This window comes from Leucopleurus acutus (genome assembly GCF_964270905.1).
Source record: "Leucopleurus acutus genome assembly, chromosome: X".
Taxonomy (NCBI): Eukaryota; Metazoa; Chordata; class Mammalia; order Artiodactyla; family Delphinidae; genus Leucopleurus; species Leucopleurus acutus.
In genome coordinates, this window is record NC_139148.1 from 95,078,392 (window position 1) to 95,088,381 (window position 9,990).

The following is a 9,990-nucleotide window of genomic DNA, read 5'->3' on the forward strand; positions in this document are numbered from 1 at the left end:
AAGGAGACAGAGAAAGACACCAAGGAGGCAGTGGTGATGCTTATGAGCAGCCACACACCAGCCATGGGCGGTAAGACTGTCGAGATATCGGGTTTGTTGGGGACTTTGAGATGAGCGGTTTTGAAGGACACTGGGGAGTCGAGTCCGGTTGAAGTGGTAAATTGCTTGAGCTTGAATCCCAGTCAGTTTGTGACCCTAAGCAGGTTACTTAATCACTCTGTGTCTTAATTGTATAACACAGATGATTACCTCATAGCGTTATTGTAAGAAGTGAATATGGGGTTCAAGTGCTTAGAAAACTACCTTGCTTGCGGTCACCACTCGGTAACATTTTAAATATTTTTAGAGGGTGCGTTGTGGGAGGTGGTGAATGGCCCTAGAGACTAATCTTCATTTGAGGTCTGCAAGACCTTTCAGAATAGAACTAAACGAACCTTTTCCACAGAATAGTGCCAAATCAAAATAGTGACTGATTTTAGGACTACTACTGAGACGCTGGGGTTTAATTCGGTGAAGCTTGATTTTTCCAGAAGGCTCCAGAACTCCAAGCAGTTTGTCTACCGGGCATGTGCAGTACGGTTGCACGCTTTTCCCCAAGCTTCACCCTTTTTTCCGGTTAGCTACAGGTCAGGCAGGTCTAGCGTTCCTCGCTGGTGTTCACCTAGCCCTGGCCCCACCTCCTGGAGCAAAGGAGTCTCCCCATTGGACGCCTTAAATAGGTCTTTTTTTTTTGCTGCCCTTGGGCATGTTGGAGAAATGGATACTTTTGTTAAAATTGTCCAGCTGCAAAAGCAGAGTGTTTTTTTCTTCCAAACGAAGTTAATAAGTATCAAACGAGTGAATACATAAGGCGGATGGGAGGGTATGGTCGGAACTGAACAGAATTGAACTTAAGGTTGGTACATCGGGGTCCTTTTAACAGCGGACCGAGTTGCTTCCGGGAGAGAATGGGCGGGCAGAGAATTCTGTGGGTTTGGCGGGTTTCTCTGTCTTCCTAAGTATTTGATCATCCCGCAGGCAAGAGAGCAGGACACGACGGGACTCAGGGAATCCGGCGGAAGAGGCTGCTGGCACCACCCCGATGGCCAGGCCCATGGTGAGTGCCCCGGCCGCGGCAGGGTGCCCGGGCGCGGGCGGCTGAGGGGAGGGGTTCTGGGGCGGGCTGGCTGCTTGTCACGTGGTCAAGCGGCGAATCAGGGTCTAGCCCGCCAGGCGCCGGGGGCGGGGCCCGCTCTCTGCAGCCCCCACTAGCCCCCCGACCGCCCACCTCCAGGGCCGTGCAGTCGCTTTTCCGATCCTGGAAAGGACCCTGAGATGGGAAATAGCGAGAGTCCGGAATGTTGGGGTCTGTTGCTTATGGCTTGTAATCTTTTCTCGATCTAAATAACTTTAAGTTGCCTGAGACAGAAACGAAACTAGTTCTTAATTCAGATAATAGGCTGGGCTGGTAAATCTTCCTGAAGGAGAAAACCGCAACAGCATTTATTTGCTTCGGTTTTAAAATCCTTTACAAACGCCGGTGAATTTTTACGTAATGTGAGGACGTTTCCTAGGTACCTAGCTTTTCAAACAAGTTCATTGAACTTATTCTATTTTTTTCCCACTCAACTACTTTTGAATAACTTCTCGCTTGTTTCCTAATTTATTCAATGGCAGTCCGCGCCCGCCCCCCGCCCGCCCCGTCTCTCTCTCTTTTTTTTTTTTAAGGTTCAGACTGCATAATTTTTATTAAGGTAAATGTTTTGTAAAATACTGGGAGCCTGAAGTACCAGTTGCCACGCAAAGATTATAAATTTATATTTAAAGTAAGAAAAAAAGTGAAATTTACTAATCAAGGATGAATATTTCCTAAAGATACATTCTTAAAAATAATGAAAATTGGAAACTTGAGCCCTAACGTTAAAAATGTCCAAATTTATGTGGAAAAATGTGGACTGTGTATGGAGCTGCAAAGTGATTGAAATAAATCATCAGCTTTTGTTGGTGATTTTGTGTTTGTGAGGGGTTGGAGGGGTAGTAATGTACACTTTAATGAAATTTTTCTTGTAGGATTTTAAAATTTATGTAGATCAGGCATGCAAAGCTGCTGAGGAATTTGTCAATATTTACTATGAGACAATGGACAAGAGAAGACAGGTGAGTGTTATAGACTACTACTCTTTATTAAATACCAGTTCTTTCTTTCTTCTTTTTTTTTTTCCTGATCCAGCCATTCATCTGACTTGCATAAGTGATAGCTGTGTTCTTTAAAAGCACATTGCTTAAGGAGGGGTTGGTATGGCATTATGGAAGTGTGGACTCTGGAATCATACCCCAGCTTTGTGTTTGCCAAGCTCTGTGACCTTGGGCAAGTTGCTAACCTCTCTTAACCTCATTTTATTTTTAGGGTGGTAAATGGGAATTAATTTAACTACTGCACTTATCATGGGACCCAATGTATATTTACTTAAATATGTTACATTTTGTTTCTTCCATTGTATAACCAATATGGTTAAAATAGTATTCATGCTAGTGAAGGGGGTCTGCATTACAGGGACTGTTCCCTGATTTGCCCCTTTAAATTCATATATTAATTGATAATTTTCAATTAAAGCTCACAGCTGTAGCTGGCACTCACAAACAGAATCTGCATGGCTTGGATACTTTTAGTCTTCAGCAGAGCAAGTTCTGACTTCATCAGCTTTTTTCATTGTGATTTATCCCTGAGCCACATCTTCTAAGTAACTATTTCAGTATGTGCTGGAGAGTCTTGCCTAGGTCTCTTATCGGAATAGGACTATGATTTAGAGAACTTTGTCTATGCTGTAGGTACAGAAGTTAGTATCTCTAAAAACTATTTTGTTAAGGCAGAAGATTAAAAAGTTCTTGATACTGACGTTTGATGACAAGGGACAGGGGCAAGCGATGTGACAATGGACGCTTATTGTGCCTTGGTGCCTTCAAAGACAAAGTAGCCCCCCAAAAAAGGAAACATAGTTCATTTCCAGAGTCCAGATGTGTGTTGGCCCTTTAAATTAATCAAAGTTAAATTTTAGAGCTAAGCAAATGTGTCCTGTGACACACTAAATTCCTGTGACTGACTCCTGGGACTAAAAAGTTAACTGTTGAATTCTGCCTTATTTGAGCTTTAACTTACTTGACTTATCAAAGACTCTGCTTTAGCAAGTACTCCTGATTCTTTTGAACTAAATATGCTATTTCCATAGTGGTGAAAGGAACGAATGCTTCCTAACACATACAACATGAAATGGTTCAAACATTAAATAACTCACATGTATATAAACACTAGGATTGAAGTGTACAGGTAGGGCCTGATTGACAAGTTTGTTAATTCACAGAATTAGAAAAGGGAGGGAGATTAAAACTGGTTCGGGGCTGCATGGGCTTGAAGCCTGTGATCATTTAATTTATTTTAATACAGAGAGCAAAACTTAAAAAAAAAAACTCTTCCAGTTTGATACACAGTTTTCTCAGTGTGGGTAAGGTGAAATATGAAAAAAAAAGTATTTAGCTAGCTGCCTAGTTTATTAAAAGCAGGATAATGTCTATTTAAAGCCAACGTTATAAGGCACATACCTTGTTGACACTGTCTTCCCATGAGAGGGGGCAAGGGAAGGAGAGATGGAGGAAGAACAATAAAAACGTTTAGATACTACCTGTAACCTTTCAATCCATTTCTATAAAATACCCAGAAACAAAAAACTTTCCCTTTTTTCCTTTTTTCTTTCTTTTTAGGCACTAACCAGGCTGTATCTGGACAAGGCCACTTTAGTATGGAATGGAAATGTTGTAACAGGGCTGGAAGCCCTAACTAAGTTTTTTGACGTGTTGCCTTCTAGTGAGTTTCAGGTCAATATGCTAGATTGCCAGCCAGTTCATGGTAAGATCATGGTCTTTTAAGATACTTCCTTTGTTTTCCTTTAGTGAGCAGTGAACTTTAACACCAAAAGCAGCTAGCGACTTTCAGTGGTAGAAATAATTACTTTTTTGAGCAAATTAAATATGAAGAATTTAGCTGTCAAATCAAACTTTTGGTCTTCCTTTAGATGTATCTCTCTCCAGAGGACCACTAGTAGGTTTTGGTGGATTGAGTGATTATGGCGTAGTAAAAGTCATGTGACAAATTGAGCCTTAATATGATTTTTGTTAATGGAGAGGAACGACTATTTTCCCTAAATAAATTGTTGCCTTCTGTACCTTGAAATGTCTCCAGAGAAAAATTATACCTTATCTCTGATTAATGTGTTTTATTATCTTACAACCTATTAAAATTTCACAGAAATTCACTCTGTTATGTGAAAGGATGACTTTTGGCAAGACAGAATTTGATTCAAGGTAGTAGATTGATGCAGTTTATAAGATTAACCTCTAGGTGGGGTCCTAAGCATCTTAAGTAGTAGTTGAGTGTGATTTTTTTTTTTTCCTTTATGGTTCTTGAAAAGAAAGCTTAAGAAGCAAAATACGACAAAACTCTTTTAGAAACCCAATGAAATATTAATAAATACAGCAACCAAATGGTCCTATTCTAGATATAAGCTTTTTATTTTTAAACTTTAGAGCACCCAAAATCTTTCTGGACTGAAAATAATGTTAATATCTTTGAAATGATTATTGAGTTCTCTGGCTTTGGGTGCACATGCTCAAGATAATGTGCAAAGAAAAGAAAGTTTATGAAACTTTTTTTAGTGTTAAATTTTAGGCAGTGTAGTTTAAACCTGAAAATCTGCTTACTTAGAGAGAGAATCCAACCTCTTCTCTTTTTTTGTGTGGGTGAAGAGCAAGCTACTCAGGCCCAGGCTACAGTTCTTGTGGTGACCAGTGGGACTGTGAAGTTTGATGGAAACAGACAACACTACTTCAACCAGAACTTCCTGCTGACTGCTCAGTCTACTGCTGACAATATCGTGTGGAAGATTGCAAGCGACTGCTTCCGTTTTCAAGATTGGGAAAGTAGTTAAAGGGGACAAAAGTCCATTCTCTTTTGGTCCATTAGTTCCAGCAGTAGAAACTTATAAGTAGTAGTTCATTGCATTGTGGAACCATTAAAAACTAGTATGTGCTGAAATTAAATTTCTTTAATATTTTTTATTCCTAGCGGCACCTTTTCTAGCAGCTGCCAGTTTAGATCATTGCCCTTAAGAGCTTTAATGTTAGTTTTCTACATGCCTTATATATGTTTCATTAATGACATTCTTACAGTAACATTAAACCCATGGTCTCTGTACTAATATACTCACTGTGAGCCCAGTGTATTGCAAAAATGAAATCCCTTTATAGTACTGTCTATGGGATATCAGCACAATGTAACTCTCTGGGAGGAAGTGGAGTGGTTTTTTTTTTTTTTGTTATTAGGCTAATTTTGTAGTACAACATGTACCTATTTTTGGTAAACACTGGTAATGCAGTTTAAATATGAGGCTTTTTCAAATCAGTTCAATGAACACATTACTAATTTAGGTTTACATAAGTACTCTGACATACTAGAATGGCATGTAGAGATGTTTAGTAGTCTTTTTATGTTAAGTAATGTAGGTGTTTTTTTTTTTATGTTGGCATGTTTTCTTAAGTGAATTAATCTTCTAGAGAGGTGTAAAATGTTCTCGATTGATACCTGAGTGTTAGATACACTCAGTGGCTTAAAAGCAAAACTTCTTAAGAAAGCTTTTTCTTGGCAGCTCCAGGTCTATAACTTTAGATAGTGAATCGTAGTAGTACTAAGAGCTTTAATGGGAGAATGAGAAGTGAGAAGTGTAGAGATCCGAGGTTGGGCAAAAGCAAGGCGGGGTGGCCAAGTGGTACACTTTTGGTACTTGTTTCTACCTCCTAAAAATGTAGCCTAATTTTAGGATTTAAGTCATTAATAAGTATCCTAACCAAATGGTCATGAAGGCCACTTTTGTTCTAAGAATTATTTTTAAAGATTTTTCCAGTTCACCTCACACTTATCACTAGTATATGTCTCAGTTTGTTCAAGAACTTATGGGGGTAAAATGTCAGCAATAAGCCTGACCCTCCAACAGGGTCTGACAGGAAAGTTGGAAACAAAGCCATCACTCCCTCTTTGGGACCCTTAACTTCTAAGTCTTCCATGTGAACTTCAGGCCAAAAGTCTCCTATGTACTACCCACCCCCAAAGTGAGTGATTTGTTCTCTGTGTTTACACTGTCAACTGCATGGTCTTTTTACTACTTAAAGTTAAAATTATTTAATCTCATGATTTGTTCTTCCATATGGCATTGAGCAAATAGATCTGTTATAAAACATGTTCCTGTTACGTGGCTAACACTTTGTCTTTTTAGAGAAAACAGAACAGCAGATCTTCATAAGCCCATAAACTTCAAAAGAACCAGTTGATTCATTTTATGTCTCAACATCTAAAGAGAAAGAAATCTAGCTTTGGTTTTTGGTTAAGCTTTCAGTGTTCCTCCATTCTTGAATTTATTGTTTTCATGTTTTTACACTAGATGTGCCAGCTTTGTTTCTACATTGCAACTCAAAGTTAATGTTTCTTGTCATTTAATTTGAAAATTGGTGATTCATTTACTCGTCGCAAACTACACATTGCATTTCTGATATATTAGCAAAATAGAATTAAGTAGAAGGGGATGGAACTGAAATTTAGACCACACCTTCCTACCTTCTTGTAGTACTGACTAAACTTTACATATTATATTCTACTCAAAGTAAGTTTACTCTAATTTTGGATTGGCTTTTTAAAACCACAGCTTTAGCAGCAACAATCAGATTGCCCAAATATTGCCCTTTCCCTTAAGAGGAAGAGTTTCAAGTAAAAGCTGCGTATAACAAGCAATAACTGAAATGAGTGGTTGTGTACTGTTTATGAAGTCAGTGTTTTAAGACTTGTATATTAACTGCTTTTTCCAAATTCTGTATAACTTTTAAATGGCTGGAACTACTCTTATATGGACTAGACTGTATTTTTGACATGGACATATTTTTATAACTTGAAAAAATAAAATTTGCCTTGTTAGAGTTTTCTCAAGCCTGGCTTAAGGTCTCTTGATTTTTTTAAGGCTCCAGAACAGTTGGTTGTTCCTTTTTACAATATAACGTTTTTAAAAAAATTTTAAGTTAGAATGTTGAAAACAATGGTTGACAACTTGGACTTTGTCTTTTCTCTAGTCTACCTCGTTCTTCCTCTTTTCCTACCAAATATTCACATTCCTGAGATCACCTGTTTGAAGTAACAGGACGTTTTTGGTAAAATGTTGGAAATTTCAACCTTGAAAAACTAGCCAAAATACTATATCCAGAAGGCAGTGAAACCAAAAGTTCATTTTCAGAAAAAAAGATGGTCCCATTAACTTTAATTCTACATTAAAAATATGTCAACAGACACTTGAGGAGTGAGAAGAGGCAACAGCCTTTAAAATCAGCTCCTGTATTTCATCTCTTCAGTGAGGCACGTATTTTTCACAATTTAATATCCGTGAAATTGGTGTATTTTAAACTGATGCTAAAGCATACTGTAATTGGCCTTTTTTCTTTTCTCAGTGGTTCGTAAAATACTGATGAGTCTTACAATTGATGGCATCTTAGATTGATGAAATACAGTAATCAATTTTGCCTAGATAAAAATGGTTAGGAATCTACTTCCGTGTAAATTTGGAGGCATTAGTGGAAGGAAAAGACTAAGCTTAAGAGGCTAATGACTCATGACAAACTCTGTCACCAAGTTATTTGCATTTCATATCTAGCTCATAAGGCTGGAAGAGCTGCAGACCTTATTTAAGCATGTGAGTGCTTTGGTGAATTGGAATCAGCATTTTCCTAGTTTTTGGAAATTTCCTAGGAATGTATGTAGTGTGTCTAAAAAGATACTCCCAATGAGGTTAAAGGGTAAATGCAGTGTTTGGTCAAGGAGCAAGAAGTCAAATAAAGCCAGGAAGGTACCCTGAGTTCTTTTATTCTGGAACGTTGCTGGATTGACTTGCCCGAAATTACTAATGTAGGAAATTTGTTAGCAGGGGACTTCATTTGCTGATTTTTGTTATAATTTGATTTAATACAGGATAGAAAAGATAAGCATGGATGTGCTTTAACATAATCTTACATATTTAGGGGGAGATGGTAGGGCATATTTAGCTTTTTTATTTAACAGTTGTCTCTACAATAAAAATATTTCATCAAAACACTTGCTACCAAAAACAAAGCAAAACAAAAAAAAAAACACTTGCTACCAAACTGCTGTATTAAATATTTGCCCTTCTTTGTCAAATGCATCTTTCTATACAAAAAATTGCTCGGTGACTATCAGTGGGCTCTATACATCAGTCTTGCTTCCTAGAGGAGCGCGAAAAGGGAACTGTAGAATATTGTTGGAATAATGTGTCAGATGGAGAGTCTTAGGATACAGACTACAGCTGGGGTTGAAGTATATATACCCTCTAGATCCGTGGTTTTCAAAGTTTTGCTCTAACCCACAGTAAGAGGCGTAAAATGTCACAACCCAGTATATAAAACTCATGCTTACTACTTGCAATGTGTTTCTACCATTTTCTACTTCATTTTATTAATTTTTAAAAATGCTGTTCATAGCCTGCCGAATTGATTTTTACAACTTCCTAATAGATTGTACCAGCAGTTTGGAAAGCATGAAAATAGAGGAAGCATAATATTTTCACCACCACTTTCTAGTGGGTGGGGCGGGTAGGGTCAGCTTCTAAAAAGCAGTGTCGTGTCAGTGATGTCACCTTGGCTTAGAAAAGATCAAAAACTTCCTCTCAGGTATGTTGTATTTGTGGAGGACCATGAAGGGCAGCCCTGTTTTCCTCCCATTCCTTAGCTTGTACCCGAAGTTCAAAGCTAAGAAAGCAACTGTTTAGGCTAGTCTTTAGGCAGAATCTGGGAATAGGATGTGTGGCAATGAAGTTGAAACAGGAAGGAGGCTGCCCTGTTTCAGATGTGGAAGCAGAGAACTGAGAAGGCATTCCAGCAGAACCATTTTTGAACATGGTTTCATACCACGTGCACTGTATTTTAGCCTATTTTAAGTGAATTTCATATGTTTTTTCTCTTTCCCTCCCTCCTTGGACACCCCAGACATCTGCATTCAACCCTCCCGGTTGGGAATCCCCTGGCGGTCCAGTGGTTAGGACTCCGACCTTTCACTGCCGAGGGCGTGGGTTCAATCCCTGGTCGGGGAACTAAGCTTCCGCAAGCTGCACAGCGTGGCCAAAAAAAAAAAAAAAACTATGGTGGGCTCTAAGGTGTAAATCCTGGTCCTGGTCCCAAAGGAGACCTGTATTCTAAGGCTGTTGTGTCCCTGATGTTGCTTTGTGACCCTAGGTGAGTCACGCACTCTGGGCCTCTGTCTTCTGCTGTTGAATGGAGATTTGCCCAATCTGGCCCACCAGGAGGTTGTGAGGATCAAATAAGACAACAAATGGGAGAATATTTTGAAAAGTGCTAAGCACTATACAAATACAATGGTTCTTTTTTTTTTTTTTGCTTGGCTATTGGCTTCTCCCTCTCCCCAAATTCTGTTTCTTTTAGGTTAAAATCAATTGATCCGGACTGCTGTCCACAACCAGACACTCATTTTAAATCTTGCCACTGCCTTTGCAGGACTTAACCAGCTCCACAAAAAGCCTAAGATTAGATTGATACAGATAGAGATGGCTTTAAAAAAAAAAAACTGCAAAAGGAGATTCAGGGCATTTAAAAAAAAAAGGATAGCAATTCACAGATGTATTTTTGAGAGGTCTTTCTGTAAAGGGAAAAAGAAATGGGCCTGAACATTATTGATTCCAGTTCTCTTACTCAAGGGCAAGATATCAGCAACAGGAGTCTGCAACATGTACCAAGTGCAGGTGCTGCAGTCCACCTTGGAGCCCCGAGCTGCCTGACGTGGCCAGCCTGCTCTTTTCCCCACCATTTTGTGTCAATTCTGAAAGTGTCTTTGGGAACGATTTCTCTAATAACCTCATCTGTCCATCAGTGGCACCCAGGATTCCCAGTGGTCCAGGT

The 9,990-nt window shown here is 39.0% G+C and overlaps 1 protein-coding gene across 2 annotated transcripts; it reads left to right on the top strand.

Moving 5' to 3' along the window:
• Positions 1–986: 986 nt before the first annotated feature.
• Positions 987–6,954, top strand: NXT2 (nuclear transport factor 2 like export factor 2). Of its 2 annotated transcripts, none has more exons than XM_082865270.1 (4): positions 987–1,096; positions 2,050–2,136; positions 3,736–3,880; positions 4,777–6,954. In XM_082865270.1, exons 1-4 carry the CDS (start codon positions 1,082–1,084, stop codon positions 4,956–4,958), a joined length of 429 nt encoding a protein of 142 aa, XP_082721396.1. In that variant the 5' UTR covers positions 987–1,081; the 3' UTR covers positions 4,959–6,954. The 2 variants fall into 2 exon arrangements, with proteins under 2 accessions (XP_082721396.1, XP_082721397.1); XM_082865271.1 differs by lacking the exon at positions 987–1,096 and adding an exon at positions 1,268–1,345.
• The last annotated feature ends 3,036 nt before the right edge of the window (positions 6,955–9,990 follow it).

Coding starts and splice junctions, on each gene's coding strand:
- NXT2 (XM_082865270.1), top strand. Junction 2,137..3,735: donor CAATGGACAAGAGAAGACAG/GTGAGTGTTATA, acceptor CTTTCTTTTTAG/GCACTAACCAGGCTGTATCT. Junction 3,881..4,776: donor AGATTGCCAGCCAGTTCATG/GTAAGATCATGG, acceptor GTGTGGGTGAAG/AGCAAGCTACTCAGGCCCAG.